The 23882-nt window shown below is 24.9% G+C and overlaps 1 protein-coding gene across 6 annotated transcripts in view; it reads right to left on the reverse strand.

The window, feature by feature from the left end:
- LOC129613459 (collagen alpha-1(XVIII) chain) overlaps window positions 1–23882 on the reverse strand; it is a 197403-nt gene that overhangs the window by 58833 nt on the left and 114688 nt on the right. For 4 of the 6 annotated variants that reach the window (XM_055527539.1, XM_055527536.1, XM_055527535.1 and 1 more), the window contains 2 exons: window positions 12514–12639; window positions 8607–8633 (listed from right to left, as the gene is read on the reverse strand). In XM_055527539.1, the coding sequence (XP_055383514.1) occupies window positions 8607–8633; window positions 12514–12639 (153 nt within the window). The remainder of the gene's footprint in view (window positions 1–8606; window positions 8634–12513; window positions 12640–23882) is intronic. The other 2 variants (XM_055527538.1, XM_055527537.1) reach the window with 1 other exon arrangement.

Here is a 23882-nt window from a genome sequence, read left to right on the forward strand (position 1 = left end):
ATAAATATAAAGGAGTGTACAAAACATGTCTTAGATAGCAAGGAATATTATGGCGCAACAAGAATAATAACAATAGCAACAACAACCATACATAATGATGATTTTGTTTTTCATCATAATTTTTTTTTCTGAGTATGGTGCTGTTTAACCACTTTTCTTTTGAATTAAAATTTTAAGGATCCCATATGAAATATTTTTTGAGTACCTCATATGTAAGTAGATGTATATGGATTACACACAAAATTTTCATATCAAAAATTACGTTATACATTATTTACTTGTAATACGTTCTCTTATATATATATATATATATATATATATATATATATATATATATATATATATTATATATTTGTACTAGTGTTTTATACGATTACTTAAATTTGATATAAAAGATTTAGCCAAATATTGAAGTATTCATATATTGTTCTTGCTGATTATGATACACACATTATTATGTTCTAATATAACATGTACGTACATATTTTAAAAAATTTTTTTAGAATATTGTGTTTTACAATATTGTTAAAGATACACATACATTATAATAGTGTGTTCCCTATACTATAAGATTTGTATTAATGAATACAGTGCAACATAAATTTTATTGGTACAGTATCAGTCTTAGTGATTCTATTGGTGCTTTCAAATAAACTAGAATAATTAGTTTTATTAGCTCTACAGTAGACTAACGACCCACTGTTTGTATTGCAATTCATTTGCTTTAAATAATTAGTGAGGGTGGCCCTAAGATTTAGTTTTATAGGATCAAGTTAATGAAAACGATGTTATCATTGAAATTTCCTAATTACTCTTATAATATTGCATATGTTTAGGAGGAATTTTTTTGAAATTATTTTCAAAATGGCACTTATTCTCCGTAATCGAATGACTAAGTGACAGTAACATTTAAATTTCAAAAACTACTATAGACACGAATCATTTACATAAACTGGTTTGTGTTTACAACTATATATCATATTGAACTTTTTACGATAAATGATCACTTTCACTTATTGATTCGGTACACAGAATAAGCCCCTTATTTTTATTTAAGCAAAGACAACAATACTACAGTTTCGAGTACTTCCCGTTTTTTACTATTTCTGTATAAACTGCCATATCCGTGGGTATAAGAAAAATTTTATTAAAATTAATATCTAACGTAAATTTGTAAGATATTGTGCTCTTCTAACACAGTATTTTTTTTTGTTTTTAGAATTTCAAAAAAAAGCAAGAAATTAAAGTATATACTCGTATGTGTAAAAATGGAATATTCATAAATTTATTTAACAGAAGTTTTTATAATTTTCTTTGTTTCACTATAATATGATATACAATACAATATAATAAAAACGTTCTTAGAATATATGAGAAAATTTCATCGTATATAAAATTTTTAATATACAAATTACATACATGTATACAATGCATATAATATTAACGTTCATATAGGGAAATGAGAATTTCAACTCAAATTTCTTATATACATATACTGTGGTTTAATATACATACGATATTAAGGATAAACACGAGATATACATACGTTGCCTTCTATACATTTATGTATATATGCGTATATATAATATTCATTTCACATACATTTCTACATATTATGATTTAATATTGAATCGGTTGGAAATTATTAGAGAAAAGAATAGATAGAAACAAGGCCAAAATGAGAAAAATCTTAACAATACAAAATTTTTCGCTCTTTTTTTCGCTTAATGAAGTGTTTTCATAATATTTTTAACTATAAACGTTTAAAATACGAGAAAAAGTTTTTGCTTCTTGTTTTTTACATGAACAAGGAGGAAAATGAGGAAAACAACAAAACGAAAGTAGGGAAAAATGTAACAAAATATTAAAAAAAAAATTATTAATATTTAAAATTTTTATCGTAATTTTTTTTTAATTTTTATATTATTTAGCACACATAGCTCATGATACACACACATATATGAAAGAAATTAAATATGAAGGAAAATTTTTTGTTTAAAACTTTAAGAAAAATCTTTAACCGCCATCTTCTTAAATTTATTATTATTATTGTGAATATCTCCATGCTCAGATCCTTTTTTTAACAAAAGAAGAATTAACGCAACAATTGAGAAAAAAGAGTAAAAATAGTAAGGATTTAAAAAAGGCTCCAAGCTATTATACAAGAAAAAAATAGCAGGATAAAGATTGAAAGTTTCTTTTTTATTAATATGCGGTAGATTATAACAGTAATTTTTTTTTTTTTGAAAATTTTAACTGGATAAAGTTTTTCATACTATTATTATTATTCGCTTATTATACACTAGAGTTAAATGAATATTTTCACATGAGAGTAATTAATCAAAGTTTTCAATGTTATATTGTAGTAGATTGTGTATATGAAATTTCTTTCACAAATTTTTAATTCATACACACACATACATATATTTATAACGACTTGTTGAATTAATTGTACTTAATAAATTCATTATAAAGTTAACTACTTCTCTGTATAATGCTAGTATGATATATAAGGAATAGGGTATAGCTATCAATATTTTAAAAGAATTAAATTAAAAATGTTATGCTTTTGTATGTGCGGCATTGTACATATCATATTTCTGACATGTTTTTTTTTGAGTTCTCTGACAACAAAATTTAAAAAAAAATTGTGTTATTTGAGGTATTAAAAATTTACTATGTTAATTACTTTAAAATAATTTTATTGAAAGCAATAATTTTGAGCCGCCGATATCATGAATTCTTTTATTCAATATTTTAGTAAAATTCAAGGCGCACATATTATAAAGAATATTAAACAGCTGGATATCAGGAAGAGATGGTCACATAATGAAAGGTCCTAAATACGAGCTACTTCAATTAATTATTGAAGAAAAAATTGGACAGGTATAAGAATGGTAGCAGAATTAGTGCACAGTATCAGATGCAGAGACGAGTATGCCTACATTATTGCAAGTCTAAGATAATAAGGTATAAAAAAGAGAAAGCAATACTGCGAAACTATATTATAAAAGTTTAAGCATTATTAGACCACTGCGGCATATCTCTCTGCATTCTCAATATGGTATACTCAATGTAAAAGAAGTTATTCTATACAGTCCACTGTTCTACCAACTGAGCTATCGAACACATACTTAATGTAAAGAGGCATCTACTGATAGAGGAATAAAACAGAGAAATTTTTTTATTTTTATTATAATTTTATACTGAGATTTCGTTTGTCAACCGATTTTGGAACAAAATTCGAGTCGAATTTTGTTGTTTTATTTAAGCATAATTGAAAATTTTATCAAATTCTAAAAATTCAGCCTTTTATGGAAAAGAAAATTTTAAAATTTTGTTTCTTGAAATAGTAAACTCTGAAATTTTTGAAAATTTCTTAATTTCTTTTTAAAATAAAAATTTTGAAAAATCTCTAACCAACAAAGTTGTTTTGTAATAAAAATTAATTTTTAAAAATTGTTTTGGCTAAAACACAAGTACTGATTTTTTAAATATTGCCACAGAAACCCAAAATCCCAAAAGGATTCTAATCTCATAATTGCTAATCGAAAATATCCGTTTTTCTACATACACATATAAATTTGATTTTATATGATTTCTGACATTCAATTTTCTTAAAATTTTGATTTCTTTTTTCATATTTTTTTGAAAAAAATTCAATTTAGTAATGAGTAAAAATGGATTAAAAATATTCAATGTACATAAAATGTATCGTAATAATTTCAAAATCATGTTCAAATCTCTGACATTCGAATATTAAGAAAAAAAAGAACAACAAATCGACAAAAAGGGGGAGAAACACCAAAATATTTGGAAAATCATGAATGAATCAATAATGGTGATAACATCAAATTTTCATTGAAAAGCAATGATTTTTAATTTCATCCTCACCATCTGTGCGATTTATATGTATAGTAAATGATTTCCTACCACATAACAATGTGTGCAAATACATAATATGCACATACATATGGAATATATGAACTCTATGGTGTAATGGAAATACTAGAGGAATCATAATTTCTTAAAACGCATATAAAGAAAGAAAAAATTGAGTATATGTGCGTATATGATGTTTGCATATATAGGTATGAACAGGCCCGGCTCTGACTTGTTTGGCACCCTACGCGATTTCCAAAAATCACTTTCCTGTAATTTTACCATGCTGAATAAAAACTTAGTCTTAGAATTAAAGCCTGGAATTAAACTTTCAGATTTTTGGTTTCCAATGTTTATATATATGTATAGGTATATGTTATCAAATTAATTTCACTGTAAATAGGAAGAAAAAAGTTTTTGGAAATCACGTAAAAGAAAAAAATGTAAAAAATTTCTATCTTTTCAAATTTAGTTATTTCACTAAGTGTTTAATGGCGCCCCTGTTTCCGGCGCCTATTGCAAATGCTCATTTAATATATATGGCAAAACCGGAGCTGTATATAAAGGCACATATTTTATGAATGTATAATATGCGAGTATTATTACTGAAATTGAATTTTTTTATTTTTATTTTGATTTTTGATTTATTTCAATAAAAAATTTGAGATTGAAACATTTATCTTTTGGGCTGACAAACCTATATCGACATACATAAATTGTATGAGCATACAATGTGTGTACCATAAATCAGTGTGTGTATGTATAGAAACAAAACCAAAATAACATTGTATACATATTTATGAATTTCAAGGATAATATTTCATTGAAAAAATATGGTAAAAATATGAAAAATTGCTTTAAAACGCGGTTTATTTTTTTTTTTTATGTAATTGAAAATATTGAAAAGTAAAAATGTAAGACATCAATTTTTTTAGCTCCTAAATTTAATTTCAGTATTTGAAAATAAAAAAAAATTAAAAATTTATTGAGGAAAACGTGAAAATTAATATTTGAAAAACCTTATGAAACACTTATTTAAATATAAGAAAATGAATAAAAATCATGAGTTGTCATGCACTGGCCCGTGAACTAGGTGAACAAAGAGACTTATCGGCCACACTCAGATTAACACCCCAAAACCTACATATAATCCAATCGCACAGACCACCTCCCAACCAGCTTCGAATTTCAAAAGACGCCCGAAAGACTGGAGGCCATCATAAAAGCCCCTAGGACACGCTTTTTCTTCCACACCAAAGACGGATAGGCGTAAAGAACATGTTCCATATTCTCAGCATCCGCCATATCGTGACATCTATACTATATTTCAACAACACCGTCGTCCTCTTCTTCTTCCTACTAGGTTACATTATTCTGGTCATCCTGCATACGTGATCCTCCTCCTACAAGATTTTTCCCCTCCTTTTGGTTTCCTTATCTAAGATCCTCGCGGTAGACGGACCCATCCACTACGTCAGTTACCCGGCCATCTCAGCCCTCGCAAGGCAATTGCCATCTAATTTCCCTTACCCCGCTGCGAACGGAAACCCAACAAATGGTCGCCCTGCACATATCACAAACTGCCCCAAGTGTCCTCCTGCGTCGACCCATAAGCATGATATAAGTTGAATCCTTATATTAATATAAATATATAATTATCCTTTAACAATAATATTGAATGCAGACACTTAGCTATTTTGAGCCTATTTTGGCCTAATGTAATTAAATGATGGCAAAATAAATTTTAATAAATCAATTGTAAATGAATGAAATTATTGTTCTTTGCTTTCTAAGGGCCAAATTTTTGTTCATTGCTATTTGTTCATTCAGTTGGCTAGTACATGATATCATATGTAGTCATGCCCTTAATTTAACACGTCATTGGGTTGTAATTAGGTAGAAGACTAGCCTACTATAGTTTACATTTAACCTATACACAAGTAAAACTCAAAACTAATTGGGAAGTAACTGCGACGTTATATTGTAAACTCTTGAAAAAAATAAGTATATGTCATATATCTTTACTATACGTCTACCTATATACACTATATATATATATATATATGTATATACTTGAGATAATTATGTAAATATATATTTTAATTTTGACTGACACTATATAATATTTAATTTTAATATCGCTTACATAACTTTGACAGCATAAATCCTTTCAATAACTTTATAAATTTCAATTCATCAATTTAATATTTTAATTATATTTTGTATTAAAAAAAATATAACAGTAATATAATATTTAAGTATAAATTTATACTTGTATGTATATTTTTTGTTATTTATATACAAGTAGATATTTAAAATTTTATTAACACATTTTTTACATGTGGCATAACACCATTTACATAGTGTCTATATAATAGTTTAATCACAATTTTTTGATATTATATATACAATAGTATATACCATGTATAATATATACAATATTTGTTAAATATTTACATAACTTTTAATATTATTATATTGTATAACAATTCATAATCAATAAACCTGTTTATATACAACTAGTATGAACAAGTAAAAATTTTGTATAATAATTATAATGCAAACATTTTCAATATGAAAATATTTCAATTTTTCCAGCTAAATCACTTTCATCCTCTTGTTTTCTATATATCGGAATTGGTGGTGGTTGTGGTGCTGGTGATGGTGGTAATTCTAATTTATGTGGAATCTACAAAATATATAATTATCACACCATTAAAATAGAAAATATTTAACGGTACCAAGAACAGGCAGGAATTGTTTCTAACATAGCAATAGTATAATTATGACGTACAAATGTTTATTTAATATTCTCCTAAATATATGCTATATATTTTTATTGATAAATAATGTTGAAATTACGTAATAGAATTTTATCAAATATAACGATGATAAAATAATGATAATATAGCGGTACTTGTATATGAATATAACAGTATTAAGTAAAATATTTTTATTATTGATCCTTTTCTATTATATTTTATATACACAAACATAATATGAAATATAATTAAAATATAAAATGTTTTTAGAGTACAAAAAGAAAAAATTAATTGTTTAAACTATTTTTAATTAACATTATTAAAGTATAAATTAAAACATTTTATATAATAATTATATTGCATTTATAAATGCATTGCATACTGACACACAATATTGTGTATACAAAATGATAATTTAAAGGCTATAAACAATACATAGATTACGTTATAACAATTAAATAGCGAATTAAATAAGTTTTCCATTTTGTTTGGGAACTTTAATATTGTTAGAAGAAGCGGCAAGATTTACAGATACACACAAGCACACATTGACACCACATGCAAACAAATTTTTTAGACAATATGAATATAGGACGATATATGGAATATGACGTATGTTGGTAGGTCAGTATTTGACAAATAACAAGGTTTTTATATTTATCTGTTATATTTACCATTTCATGTATTCTAAAAGTCTAAATATAGGGAAATTCAAAAATTAAATAAATTTTGAATTTGTTATTTAGCTTATGGCAGTTTTTTAAAAAAAAATTATTAATAATGTTTATAAATAAACAATAAAACAAATTTCAAATTGTATAAAGTAAGGTAAAATTTTTTAATGGTATTAAACCATGGTATCGAATGCCTGCTTTCACAATAAAGATTCGTGTTGCATGACAGTTAGAATTAATAAAAGTAAAAAGAATAATGTAAACAGCAAACAACTGTAAGCTGAACTGCGGAGACAGATTCAGAATGGAAGAGTCGATGTTCGGAATGACATTCAAGCAATCAAGAATTCATAATAAATTGAGATGTTGAACAAAAGTAGAAGTGACATAGAGTGGGAGTCATAGACTGGGAATCAAATAGTTGGGAAGTGTTGTAATTTTGAAACTAGACCCAATAAATCGTTATCAAGAAATGGAAGTGAATATTATTTAGAGTTGTGGAATAATTTCCATTCCACATTTTAAAATGTGAAATTTAAGAAATTTTATAACCCAGAAGCTGAACTTGATTATGTCGAAAAATTGAGGAGTTGGAGTTCAAAAGGCGAGAAATCGAGAAATCGGTGTTGAACACTCGTAGTTAATAAGTTTAAACAGTTATTGTTTGAAATTTTTTTTACCTGGATTCTAAATCATTGTAAGAATTCGAAGGCTTTGGAGTTATTTCGCAATATTGGAAGTAAAATTACGATTTCTAAATTTGTAATAAGTATTTAAAGTTTACAAGTGTGAAGTTCATAGTTGTACTCTTTATTGTCAATATTTATTTGAAACCTGGGATCATATTTTAATCATTTACACTGCATTATATAAGTAAAAAGTTTAAGTTCGTAAAGAAATATATTATAGTGTCAAGGAATGTGATCAGTTTTTATAATAAAAACTAACCAATTGTTAAAACAAATCTCTATCTATATTTTGAAGCAATTTGCGAGTAGAATTTCTTTACAAGCACCCCTCATATTATGTAATCCTATCAAGATAATTTAATGAACATAGTTAATAGTTTCTCATTACATAATATACAAAAATAACCGACAAAATTATTATTTAATACGATTTAATTGAAAAAAGAACAAAAAAAATAATCATTTAAAGCAAATGAAATATTTTTCAAAACAAATACTTATTTAACAACAAAAATAAAATTAATAAACACTACAAAATATTTACGATATTATAGATAAAATAATAAAGGATTATTTTACAGTTATAATCTAATATTTACCGTTTCATATTCTGGAGATACTGTGAACTGTGCAATTTTTAAATGTTCCGATGAAAATGATTTTATTTTTTTGTTTTTGGAGAGGAAAGATTATTTAATTTTTTTTTATTTTATTTAATAAAATATTTTGATTTTTTAATTAATATTTTTTTTTTTAAATGAGTATTTTAAAAGAGGAACTAAAAATAATATAATAATTTGTAACCCTTTGAGTTGCAAAAAAAAAAAACACAAGTGTTAAGTTATTGTAAAGTGTTATACATACAGATATACAAAAATAATACAAGTATTATTGAATTTACTATTTTGTACTTTAGTATTTAAGTGTATAGTGTTAATAAAGTGTTATTTAAGAGTTAAGTTCATATTATATTTAATGTTATACAAGAGAAACAAATGAAGAGAATTTTTATAAAACAAAAAAAAAAAAATGATTTATAAAATTGAATTTTAATAAAAAAAATATTGCATACTTTGTGGGGCTTTTACTTATAAAAAGTATTAAAGAAGAATTTATTTTCTCTCTTAGTCTTAAAAATTCTCTCAGTACAAAATTTTATTAATGCGTTATATTATTAATTATTATATACAATTCAAATTATGTGTTGTAATTATTCTCTATAATTTGTCTATATTATTTCTGATTATTAATTAATAATAATGGCGATTTTGCTTGGGAATCAGCTGATACTAGCTGTATTTCATGCGTGTAAATGACGATTTTTTAGCACTTTCATGCAATTGTAATTTTCATGATATAAATAATGTTTAGCCTAGCCAATTCACTGAACTAATACACATATTGCTGAATTGTGTAGCAATAAAATATTAATTATAACAACTTAAAGTGACGAATAAATGGTTCAACATCTCTTGGTTAATAATCCAAATTTCTTAAAATATTTAATCAATTGCTTACAGTATTTAATTTTAGTATTTAAAAAACTTATGCAATTACCTTATATTCATAATTTGTTAACACTTAATAAGGGTATTCTGATTCAAATACACTAAGTTATCGACATAAGACATTTTTGGTTCCAGAAAATTATGTCGTAACTCGAATTTTCGATTTAGAAGGAAAAAAAATGTATGAAAACAAAAAGTGAATCAGACAAACTATTTTAAACTATAATTCACCTGTTTTTTTAAAAAAAGGTAACAAAATTTATGCATGTAACTTCAATTCGTATTTTTAGTTACTTACTAGTATTTTTAACTAGAAAGAGTTCTTTATCGAAGTATATGCTTTAGACTTGTCTTATAACTCAATTCAGAATAGATTTTTATTCAAAAATTAGTAAAATATGTAAAAAAAAAAAAAGTTTTTTAAATTTTTAATGTCGTATCAGTAGCAATGTCGCAAGCCGAATTTATATCATGTTGTCGTAACTTGAAATGTCGTATTAGATGATATCGTATCTCGAGGACTTTAACGTAATTAACTTTAATAATTAATTGTAATATATTTTTGAATTTACACAGAAAAAAAAAATTATTATTAATTAATTGAATTTAATCAGAGAAATTAAGAAGAAAAGCTAGGGCAGCTCTATAGTAATTTCATTAAATAATTTTATTTATTTATTTTGTTTTACATTTTAACAATATTAATTTATTAATTCTCAGAAATCGTTTATAAAATTTAAATTAAAAACCATATAATTTGCATTGTTTTAAATTACAATTCGAAAAATTATTGAGAAATATTAATAATATTTTCTATTTTATAGAATATTAATATTGTCTAATTGAATAATCATAATTTTTTGAAAAAAAATTTGCAATAATAATTGTTTTATAAGGTTCTACATACGAAAAATGTTGCAATATTTTTTCCTATTTTTCTCTCATATTTTATTATTATTATAATTATTATTTAAAAACATATTTTATATTATTATGATTTATTTATTAAGTATATAATATTAATATAAAAAAATAATAATAATAACAATAAAAAACTATTATAATTGGTACAACCAATTATTTAAGGATTAAATTACATAGAAAATTATAATTGAAAATCATAAATTGGAAATTTTTATTTTTATATTTTAAAATGAAAAATAAATTAATTATTATTGTTAATATTGTTTGTTTGCTTGTTTTTTTTTCTAATTGTGAAAAATAAAACCAAAATTGGAAAATCTTTTAATTATTATATGTGAAATATGCAAGACTATTTTCATAATTATTATTTATTTTTTAAATATTTTATGGAAAACAAAAAAAAAAAATTCAATTTTATATACAATTTATTTATTTATTTGAGTACCTTGTGAAATTTCAATTTATTTATTAGAAATTATTAAAAAAAATATTTTAGAACAATAATTATTATTTTTGAAATTGTAGTTATGAAGTGTTTCCGATATAATGTAAGTATAATATAGAAAATATTTACACATGTATAGGAATAATTTCCTAAAATTCTTGTTTCTCAATTAAAAAATTCAAATTATTGAAAAATATTTAATGAAATTTTTTAAATTCCGAACAAATTCTTTTCTTCACAATTATTATTAGTATGAATCTAGTTTTTCATATAAACGTCGAATTCATATAGCAGGCAGATTACATTGAATTGTAAAATTTCAATTGTAAAAATTTCTTCCTTTAATAGTGTTCTATTATTATTTAAGGAGCTTAAGCAGACATACAATATTTAGTTTAGTAACTGTTTGATTGCTTATTTGAATTCCATAGGTTTCAATTCAAGCACGTTCACATGCAACTGTATGATCGCATGCAATTAAACAATCAAACAATTTTTAATTTTTTTTACAATATGCGATTGCAATTTAGTAAGCTGTAAACAATATTATTTAGACCAGACAGGAATTGCAAATCGCATTTCTGCCACAGCTCTTAATTATTAAAAATTTAGGTATTTGTCTTGGAATTCAAAATATTAGTATTAATATAAAGAAATATAATCGACAGAAATTGGTTTAAAACCAAGGATAACTGTACTATAGCATTCATCCAATTTCATCCAATTTCTTGCATGTTTTGGTTTTTTTTTTAAGATTTGTACTTAATTTTTTATGAATTCATTGAATCACCAATTCTCAGGATACACTTCGGAAAAATTGACTTATTATCAACTGACAAGTTCGATATTGTTTTACAACATTCTAATATTTAACATCATACTGTATGAAATGAAATTTATGCTCGTTTTTGTGACGCTTTAAAATTATTACTTTACAACTTTCATTAAACTTTTATTTTAATTTTTTTTGTAATAATGGAATTTTTATAATATCAAATTTATAAACAAAATTAATTGAGTTTTTTTATATTATACTAACAGAATCATTAATAAACTGTATTAACCCAATAATTAATTATATTGTAGTTTAATGTCATGAATGAGGTTTTTGCCCACATAAAAAATTTATTATAAAATAATTAACAATATATATAATTAAAAATTTTCTAATTGATATTAACTATCGCTATTATAAATAAATTTATGTTGAAATTGTGTTATACATATATGTGTTATACATATGTATGTTTTAAATGAATGTGTATTTGTAGTGAATTTTTTAGTATATAATCGATTTAATGTTCAATGAATCCTATATAATGTTATATTTAAATGTACAATTAATTTATATATGTACAATAATTTGCAATAGCTTTGTAATAGAAATTTTAAATGTATTAAAATGAAAATATTAAATTTATAATAAAATCATAAATGAAATTAAAAAAGGATTATAAAAAATTAATAATTTTAATAGTGTTTTGTTTATTCTATAAAAGATTTGTCATTATTTAAAATAAAAATTTAAATGAAATTAATCTCAATTTTCTCTGGCTTACAAAATATTTTTTCTATAATATAAATTTTAATATAATTTATAATTAATTGCTTTTTTCAATATATACTTACATTAGGCCCTTCGACCGGCTGTGGTACATTATTTAATAAATTTGATGATTGTAAATCAGGTGGTCTAGGTGTTGGTGCTACAGTTGTTGGTGGTGCTGGTGTCGCTATTGGTAATAAACTTCCAAGCTGTAAATAGAAAAAATAAATAAATAAATAAATTTAAAGAGTTAATAGCAGGAGTTGCAAAATAATAATTAAAGCGATTATTGAATTTATTGTACATAAATTTTTAATTAAGTTTAATTTTAATAATTAATTGGCTGAATTTAATTATGACTGCGTTTGGAATTTTGAAATAAACAAAAAAAAAGGAAATTTTGTTGTAGCAATAACTTGGAAATAGCGTTTTCAAACACTTAAGACCTTAAGAATTTTAAAAATATGCGGCGAATTCGCTGTATTCCTTTATGAATTTGCAAAAAACATCTGATGAATGAAAATATGGTGTATCAAGTGTGCAAATTTGTTGAAAGTATTTAAAGCATTGATTATGTATTGTATACAATGCTGTCATTATGTTTAAACAATTTGGCAAATAAGTGTACCAAATGTTGGCGAATTCACCAGCTCAAGAATATTGAGCAAGTTGACGAATTCGCCAAACGTAATAGGTTTTTCTTTTAAAAATTAAATTTAAAATTTCACTTTTAAATTCCTTAAATTGTTAAGCGAATTCACTTTTTTGTTGATGAACACTTATTGCACCATAGGAATGAGCTCAATATAAGCAGTCTAAATTTTAGTTCATTAAACTTAGACATTCAGTTTTTAATTTCTCTTTTTTTTCACATAAATTAAACCACAATTAATATTTTTTTTAATATACGATAAGATGATTATGTTACGGCATAACTGTAACATTTTTCTTCTTCTTTTCTATTTTTGCATACTTCTAGGCAACGCACTCTTATTAGCTGTTATTATTGTAAGATCTGAATAGCATTCTTATAACCCTTTTTCTTCATTCTTTTGATGTTAAAATATGTAAGATTCAACTATTTTGGGAAATATATAAGTGCCAGAAAGAGAAGAAAGATAACAGGATAATTTGAAAGAATCTCATCGACTATACTTAGCTATATAGTGTCAAAAGATAATTACTAGAAATTAATTAGTTTACAGGATTTTATGCAAAGCATGCACTGCGAACACTTTAAAGTTATTAAGAAGTTTTGTTTTTTTTTTTTAATTATAAAAATAAAGTTGCAATGAGAATGAAAATGGAGAAAAAACAAAAAGTGAGGTTAAAAAATAATAAAAATTTTCGTTTGGTAATTTTTTTTAAGTTGAACTAAAATTGAGCATTTTTTTAATTTTGTTATTTTTGTTTTTCTTGCTCTATGAAATTATCCCTTTCTTCTTACACGCCTAAAGCAGAGAGAACATCTCTCAAAGACATGTACAGTATATTCCGACATTAGTATTCTTTAAATTCAAAAAATTAATAGCGAAAAATTGAAATTGAGGAGTTAACCATCTTGGATAGCCGACTTCCCAATTAAATTATCCAGAAAATTTCAGTATATCATTGAAAATACCGAAATTTTCTTGTATGAGCTCGTATTATTTTGGACTTTTCAGAATAAAATATATTTTTCGGAAGATTTCCTACATGAAATCTTATAAACTGTCCTACATGAAAGTTTTCAACTTAATCAATTCGTTGCGGTGACTTCGCTTAATTAAGTGGTGAGTACAAACAACAAACATTAAATAACTCTCAAATGTAGTAACTAATAATCAAATTTCATCAATATGCCACGGGAAACCTCAAATTTTCCAAGTATTTTTTTTAAATATTTAGTACTTGCAACAATCAAAATTGGGAAGTACTAATGAGTGAGGGAAACTATAATTTTTTTAATCATTATAAAAAATTTTATTAAATAATAACTTTAAAAAAAAATGTTCTCATTTAAAATACTTAAATTAAAAAATCAAAAGAAGCATAAAAAACAAAAACTAGGTGAAATTTTTTATTCAAATATGCTTGTATTTTCTTTAACAATCTTACAACTCCTTAAATAATTATTAAAATATATTATTATCCTTGTAGTTTTATTTAAAGAAAATAAACAAATATAATTAGTGCTACTCCTTTAAAGTGTACACATATATAGACTTAAAAAATAATCAGAAGAAAGTGTTTCTGTATGTATACATGAAGACTGAACAGAACTGCTGAAAAAGAAGAACAAGAACCAGGAAAACAAGAAGTGAAAGAAAGAAGAATGACATGAAAATATATAAGAAATGATAAGGAAAACAAGGAGCGGATTTCATCCTTTATAAAATTTCATAGTGAAACGTAACAAGAAAAAAAACGAAGACAAAAAACAAGGCAGGGAAAAACTTTTATTTTAAAATTTCTTTTTCTCTTTTTCATTTTCCTTACACTGTCATTCATTCCTTCATGCATTCAGAAGAAGTTAATTTATACACTGTATACTAAATTTCCTCTTCCACTCAAGAGATAACCAAGAGATGAAGACTTAAAAAGGAAAAATTTCATAAGTTGAAAAATTGTAAAATTGTTTTGTATGGTGTTATACGTGAAAGAATCTAAAAGGAAGATTCCTGAAATTTTATTAATAAAGAATATACAAAATTTTTCTTTTTTTTTTTAGTTGTTTGTTTGTTTGTTATACAATATGTTTGAAAATTTGTTGTGTACAAAAGATAAAAGGGGATGTTGTTAAAATATCACTTTCCCTGTTAATTAAAATGAAGATTTTATTTTTGTGCTTGTTTCTTTTTTAATATCAGAAAGAAAATGAAGAAGTTCTTTATTAATTAAGTTATAAAATAAATTAACAAGTTAATATTTAAAAAAAAAAAACTTTAGGGGAAAAATAATGTTGTATACGGGAAGAAATTTAACTGCTTATGCTATTGATCGTATGCAGTAAAAGTTTTTTAATTTATTTATTGAAATTCATAATAATTATTGCAGTTTGCAATGAAGAAAACTTATGAGTTTCAAGCTGGAAATCCGAATATAATAAAATTAATAAGCCGTTTGTTGGGGGAAATTGAAGTTACCAAATGAAATGGATAAAGTTTCCTAAAATATTTCAGGTATAATTTCGCCAAATATGTTCCCAAAACAGTTCAACGTTATGTGAGAAAATTGTAAAGGGATTTTTTGGTTAGTTGAGCTCTCAAATATTTGATAGAAGAAAATTCAGCCGTAAGTCATTTTGTTAGTTATCATTAACCGACAACTCCTAAAACAGGTTATTCTTGGTTTTAAGTACAAATGTTTTCTATAAATTTTATATGAATTTTATTTGTTATTATTTGAAAATATTATAATTAAGAGTATTCTAAGGAAACTTGTGAATTATTTCAATAAATTCTATTGAAAATTTTAAAATATTTCGACAAGAGCCATAAACCAAAAAAAACTGCAACAGTCGGAAAAAATAAAACCACCGGGATCTGTCCCAATGTAGAATAATAAGTATTTTTATATCACATGGTCATCTTTTTCCTTGGTTGAACAACATTTCTTTCTTCTTCTAATGGAAGTGATAAAGGACATTAAAGATCCGCCTTGACTTTAGCGATAATAAGGGTTAATGAGAACAATTTCAAATAATTCCTTTAATACCAGAAATGTTTACAAAACTTGAATTTATAAATTCAAAATTGCTGAATACAATAACAAATTAAGCAAATTATCCTAGAATTTGCATTGTCAACAAAAAAAAAAAAAAGAAAAATTTTCCTAACGTACCATTCCTGCTCTAAGTTTGTTTTTCTTTATGCTTTTAATAATATTTTTTTTTTTTTATTATAATATTATAACAAATATAAAATAGTGTAAACATAAGATGCGAGTATAATAGAAGGATATTAAACCAAATATACCTCCTGAATTTTCTTGACATAACAAATTGCAAAAATCTGCATAAGTACAGGTGAAATTATTCTGTCGTACTACTTAAAAGAATAAAAGGTAAGAAAAAAGAAAATAAAAGCAGAAAAAAAAAACAAATTTATATTGTAAAAAATTTTAATTTTTGTTTCTTTCTTATTTTGTTCTATACGTTCTTCTTGTTCTTATTCTTCCTTGATGAGATTTTGATTTCCGTAAAGTCTGCGGTTATATTGTTCCTGGTTTATGTCAAGGATATCATTATGTGTATACATTCACTCATCAACATACACACACCCCTAAGTACTTACATTACAATACCTATCCTAGTTAACTTTACTACATAGAGTAACCACGTATGTATGTGTGTTTATGTATGCCAAGTTATTTTGAGTGTCGTATATCAGAAGCGGAAAGAATAGTGGCTGGGTGAAAATAATAAGAGAAAAGGAAAAATTAAAATGACACTCTATGTGATACACTTTTGAAACAATGAAACTATAAATTTTTTTTTCCTAGGTTCAGTTTCTAAATTTCTTCTACATACTCGTAAATTGCATTTACAACACTAAATAAATATTTTCACGCAATTCTATGTGGTATAGAAAATAATATATAAGTATAATTGTAATGAGGAAAAATGCAATTTTATGTTGAAGGAAAATGTTTTTGCCATACCAATATTTCGGGCATATGTTCAAATTTCTTACAACTATGTATGTACATATATTTTCTAAAAAAATTAATTAAATTTATAAAAAGAATTTAATTTATATGGAATTAAAAATTTATTGAATTTCAGTAGCAAATTTTTTAAGTAATTTGGAATTTCCCTGAATTTTTAATTATAAAATTGAAGGGATTTATAGAATATTATTGGGGAAATATTTTTGGGAAATTTAATGGACAATTTATTGTTATATTATGAAATGACGGAGTACAACAACTTCATAAAATTTCTTCATACTTTTAGAAATCAGCCGGTACAGCATTTAATTAGAAAGAAGAGTTTGAAGACTGTCTTTCCGCATTTATTTTTATCCCTCAGACAGTTGCAGGTACAAATCAAAGCTTTATGGCAAAATTGAAGCCTTAGCTTGTAGTAACGCTTTTTGAAAAATTTCAATTTTTCAACTTAAAGTTGCTTAATTTATTGAGGAATAATTTCTCGAAAACGGCAAATCTGACATCAACTATTCATAGTACCGTTATGTTAAACGTTTTTAAAGGAAAGTAAAAATTGTTATATTAAAATTTTTCGATATAATTTTCTTTATCCCTCCGAAAACTACGCATTCAACCATACCCAAGCTGAAAAAATTTTTTCCTGAGAAACTTCATGGAATCACCTCCCGGAGCTTTAGTTCCTGGCCATTAAGCCCTAAAAGGTCTCTATTGTCACAAATGTTATTTTGTGCTTTCACATAAAATATTTAGAGCAAATTTTCCAAATCTTTCTTAGCCTCCCTATATTCTGTAGGCTTCATTTGTAACCAATCTTCCCTTAGCTGTAACCAATCTCTTTACCTCATAAAAAATTTTTTTTTTCCTATACAAAATTTATAACAAAAAATATTAATTGTCATTTTTTTTTTCATTTTTTAAAAAAATTGTAATTAGAATTCATTTTTTGAGGTGAAAATAATTGTGTTATACGCTTTTGAATATTGTGTCTATGTAGATCATAAAAGAAATGAATATGACACAAAGTGTTATACAAAAACAATTCCCATAAATTGAGAAAAAAATGACGAGAATGTAAAAAAAATCGAGTTTAATATTGGGAAAAAAAAACATTTTTCTTTTGAGAAACTAATTCCAATTTTTTATTTTTTTTTTGTTTTGGTTTTTGCTTTATTCATTATCCTAATAGATTCATCCCTCTTAACTCTCCATTTTATCGGCTTTTACATTTAAATGAGGTGATGAGAATATTCTAATGAATTTTCCTTTTTATCCTTTGAATGTGGTTATAGAAGAGTGAAATGAATTCAAATTTTTTTCCTTTTTCAGGTGCCTTTACCTATACCTATACCTTTGTCTTTAAATATTCCAAAAAAAAAAAAAATGTTTTCCTCTCTATTTTGTGATCAAGGGAAAAAATACCATACGTTCTAGTTTTTACCTTTTCTTCTAATTTTTTTTTATTCTTTAACAACAAAAAACAAAAAAAAAGAGTAAAGCTTTTAAGTTGATTGAATAAAAAAGGAGGGGGAAAAGGTTTTTTTTTTTCGTCTCTCTTATTCTTTTGCTCTTTAAGGAGCATAAGTTTTTGTTTTTTTCTTTCACTTCTTCGTCTTCTTCTGCAGCGTATATCTGTCTGTGTGTATAGGACAATTTAATGTTTAATTACTCGTTAAATTCAGAAGTGTAAGTGAATTAAAAGCAAGTAAGTAAGTAAGAGAAGGGTATGCAAGGAAAAAAAAGGAGAGAGAAAAAATTTGAAACCAAAAAAATTTGTTCAAGAAGAAAAGAATTTATTTTTTTTTTTCGATAGGTTTATTTGCTTATGTAAGTAAGTATAGAGGAAAAGTTATTTTTATTTGCTTGTTGGCTTGGCTCTTGGTACATTGCAAAAATGTTTATGGAAATATTTAAGAAAAAAAAAATACAAGGGAAAGTTGTGTTTTTTTTTTCCCCCTCTCCAAAAAAAAACTTCTTTGTTCGACTTAAGAGGTTGTAAAAATTGCAAAAATTTAGAACAGCTATGAATTTGATGAGAAAATGTGGTAAAGAAAAACAAAAACAGAAAGTTTTTGCAAATAAAAATTTTATTTGCCTTTTTCCCCTTTTTTGTTGTTCTTTTTATTAAATGTTAGTTTGTTGTAAATTTTGCAGTACGAGCAGTAAAAAAAGTGTTTTTTTAAAGAAATTTTGAAGAAATTTTTGCTTTTCTTTTTCTCTTTTCTTTTTTAGAAATTGTTAAAAAATTTTTATGCGAATGAAGAGAAATTTTTGCTATTTTGTTCAAAATATTTTTTATTATTAAAATTAACGTGCAAATATAAGTATTGATAAATATTTCTGTTTTACGGGCGTTTATAAAAATTTCTGCTCGACACATACATGGGTCATTTGATGAGTAATTCCGATAAGGAAGTTTCATAACACCCCACGCACTTGCATGCAATAATATAAATAATAAAAGCCTATATCGTAATGTGATAACGCCTAAATATAGAGAGTTGGCGGGATAGAGCCCTTTAGATGCGGCTGTTCGCCGTGAAAGTTTTACGAAAACGAACAAATTTTTGATTAATTTTTTTTAAATATTTTATTAGAGTGACTTTTTTTGAGTGATTTTTTAATGAAGATTTTCTTTGTGTGTTCTCATGAGTGCAAAATTTTGAGTAAGAATTTTGAGTGAAATTTTACGAATGAGTTTTTATAGCGTTTTTTAGCGAACTTGAGTAAAATTCTTGAGTGGCATTTTTTAAGTGATTCACGTCAGTTTCAATGATATTTCTAGAATAACACTTTGATTTTCGATAAAACACACATTTTCTTCTTTCTATTGAAATTGAATAGGAACTGATTCAGTTATGCACCAGATCGCCTTAATCAGTGGCGCGCAGTGATTCCCTTAAACAACCGCAGAACCGTAATATTAAACTACCAGCAGACGCTTGACAAGCGCAAGTGGAAAGTCTGGTCACATGTGGGACTGCAAAAAAAACGAGTTCTAAATGCAACCAATATAAAACGAGATCACTAATTTCGATTTCCAACAAAAAATTATCAGATATGTATTAGACCTAAAGACGCAAATATGATAACTGAAGTATCGTCCAGTCTGGGACGCGCTGGCCACCTTAACTAATTAACTTAAATTATAGCGAAATCTTTAGCTCAACTTAAGTAATAATCAATTTTGCTAAAGAAGAGCAAGTTGGGACACCGTCAGCCTAAAATTTTAAAAATATTGAAAGCACCATAAAGACGAACATTTAACGAGAGCTGAAGATATTCCTAAAAGAAATTTCGCTGATATCGCCAATTAATTTTTTTAAAATTTCTCATTTTAGAACAAACTTAAATTTATACACTTGTTTTTAAAACAAATTAATTTTTATTCTTAAATTTTAAATATTTTTTACAAGTTGTTTTTTTTGTTTTGTCTTCAATTCAAAGTTCAGTGACACAATTATATAGGCTGGCGCTCACCTTTCCGACCTTTAATAGTTGAAATAATCTTGAAATTGCAATTTTATAACCATAACTACATGTCTCAATTTTTTTTTTAATTTTGATAAAAATCTGACATAAAAATTATATTTAAAAAAAGGATCAAGGGCGAGCAAGTGTGCATATTTTTATTTTTTTCTCTTTCTTTCAAAAAGAAATTCTTCCAATACAACAGATAACAAATGAAAAAAACAGACGATTATGCTATTTTTCCCTACAGATACCAAAGGTTATTGACATAAATGTAAAGAACAATGCTGTTTATGTATTTGAATGTGTGCGTGTATGTATTTATATGTTCATATGATGACTAGCAAAGCGAATAATTTCACATTTTCTCTTTTTTTCCATTTGTTTGCCTGTATATAAAGAAAGACTTCATTGCTTTATTAACGACATGCACATCATTTTTGCTCTACTTTAGAATTTTTTTATTTTTTTTTTCTGGTTTTAAATGTTAAGCCGACATAACATGGCATCATCCTTGAAAATACTGAAATTTTTATTTTCATTTTTATTTATTTTTTTATTTTTCATTTCATTTAAATTCGCTCAGTAGAAGTAATTGAAAGAAAAATTTTTGTTAAAGCATTATTTGCTATACACCTACTTTATGATATTTGATAGAGAAAAATTTAAATTTCCAGAAAATTGAAAGGTTTTGTCAAAACTTAAATTAACTCTTAATCTTTTCGATATTTTGGTGACACAATATTTTGAGTTATTCGGCGCATTGTTTTCGCTGAGTATTCGTTTGTAATATTGCAAGAAATTTAGTAAAATTAATTATTGAATAATTAATTTTACTAAATATGGTTCAATGGATAATCAGCATACTTGATTAGTTTTTGTGCTCAAATTACTTCTACGTTCTGAACAAGTACCTACATATTATACTTGTTCATATATTTAAAAATTTTAAAAAATGTCACCTTACTAAGTTTAAATTTTCGTCTGGCAATTTGTTCACATTCCATAACGTTATACAATGACCGAAATGAGCGAGTAGTGTGAATATAATGCTTGCTTATTTTCTGCGTTCATTTTTAATCATTATAAATGGAAAGAGACAGACAAGAAATTTAAATATGCGAATTAATTTAATATTGTTGAGACATTGTAATAAATTGTAGTGAAAAAGTTGAGTGAAAAATTAATAAGAATTCTACACAAATCTATGTAGACTGTAAAGCGACATTATATAAGTATTTTACATCGTCGTCGTCGTCATAAATCAAATGGAAATAAATTTATTGATCCATTAATTAAATTTTTGGAGGCGGCACACAAATTTTACATTTAAATTCAAAGATAAAAATAATAAAAATTGTCGTCATAGATTAGGTTAAAAACTTACGTTGAAATTTTATAATTATAAATTACAGCGAAAAAATAATTATAAATTACAGCGAAATTACAGCGAAAAAAAATTTATAATTAACAATCATAAATATTTTTAAATTTAAATTGCGTTCGAGAATTCAATTTAAAGTTTGTTTGAGTTTAAATTTTCGTATATATATGTATAAAGTTTTTTCAAAATTGAAATATCTAATAACCAAGTTTGGAACAGTCGTAAATGATTCGGGAGAAGAGCAAAAAAATTCAACTAACAAAGTTGAAAATTTTGTAACTTTAAAAATTTTTCCCCATAGCTAATTATATTCGTATAACAGTTCTATAATTGTTATACGAATATAACAGTTATAGAACTGTTATACGAATGTGTTTTAATAATTAATCTATTTAGCAAAAGAAAACTAAAAAAAAATTTTAATCTCGAATTGTATAACTAATTCTTTTTTGAGTGCAAAACTACATAATTTCTATTTTTTACTCAAATTGGTGCTAATTTTTTTTTTCTGTGTAGTTTTCTTTTTACCTGATTTTATTGATCTACATTTAAAATTTGAACCCTATTTCTTTTTTTCTTTGAATTTAGATAACATTTAAATTTTCTTAGATTGATATGGCCACCCCAAAAAAGTTCAAAAGTTTTAAAACTGAACAAGAAAAAATAAAATAAAAAAAAGAGAAATAAAAGAGGAAGAAAAACAAAAAAATTAATTTTAGTATTTTTTTGGTTAAAAAAAGTTTAAAAAGCATTTTTTTTCTTATTTTTTTCAAAGTGTTTTGCATGACAATTTAATTTAGAAAAGCGTGCAAATTATTTTTGTCAAATTGTTTGTAATTTAAATTAGAATTTAAATTTTAACATTAAAATGATTGAATGACATTTAAGTGAATAACTCAATAAAGTGAAGTTTTCCAACGTAATACAAGTGGGTAAGGGGAATGTTTCATATTGGTTAGAAAAAGTAGCAAAAGCCCGAGATTCTTGTAAAGATTTCTCTCTTTATTACCTATTCCATTGTAATTTTCCGCAAGCTATATTATAGGCAATTTGAAAACCCTGACAAATGTTTCACTCAACGAGGTATAATAATAAAATGATTCGCTCATATATTTATTTATTAATGAAGAATGTATTAAATTAAAAATTAGAATTCAAATTACTTAACGAAAGAGTACCAGGGTGTTTCACTTAGAAAGAAATTTTGTTACTGGAAAAGTCCCAGGACTGCGACAATTTCTTTACTAATAAAGGTTCTCTGATATATAGATGCAATTGCCTTTGGTAGAATTCTTCAATTTCTTAGCCCTGAGTAATTGTTCAATTGTAAGTTTTTATTAGATATGGTAAAGTATTTTATATTTTTCTAATTGTCATCAAAATTTTGAATGTACTCGTTTTAAAACATGGTTTCCTTAATCCTTTAGCGAAATAAACTTTTCTTTTTTAAAAACAACATGCACTTAATATTACAAATTTTCTCTTAATAATATAGAGATTTAATTGATGAGCGTTAATAGAGACATTTTATACATAAACCGAGATATTACATGTATTATATAAGATTACATATTATTTCAATTTCCGGTTTACGCCAAAACAAAATTTATTCAACCAAAATTTAATAGCATAAAATGCATGTATGTATGTGTGAATTTTTTTATTGTTTGGAAGAAATACCAAAAATTTTATTTTCATATATTTTTCAAAAATATTACATTATGTATATATAATATGTATTACATAACATGTACATATATAGATATTCCCTGCAACACATATCTACAATATTATAATAAAATATCAACAATAATAATCTACTTATTCTTTTACAATTGATTGAATTTATTTCTAAAATAAATGCACATACCAACCATACATATTTGTTACTTTTAAATACGAGGATTATAAATTAAGTGAATGAAATTTCCTAGAGATTAGAATTTACAG

The sequence above is a fragment of the Condylostylus longicornis genome, unplaced genomic scaffold (genome assembly GCF_029603195.1).
Source record: "Condylostylus longicornis isolate FDR11 unplaced genomic scaffold, ASM2960319v2 ptg000084l, whole genome shotgun sequence".
Classification (NCBI taxonomy): domain Eukaryota; kingdom Metazoa; phylum Arthropoda; class Insecta; order Diptera; family Dolichopodidae; genus Condylostylus; species Condylostylus longicornis.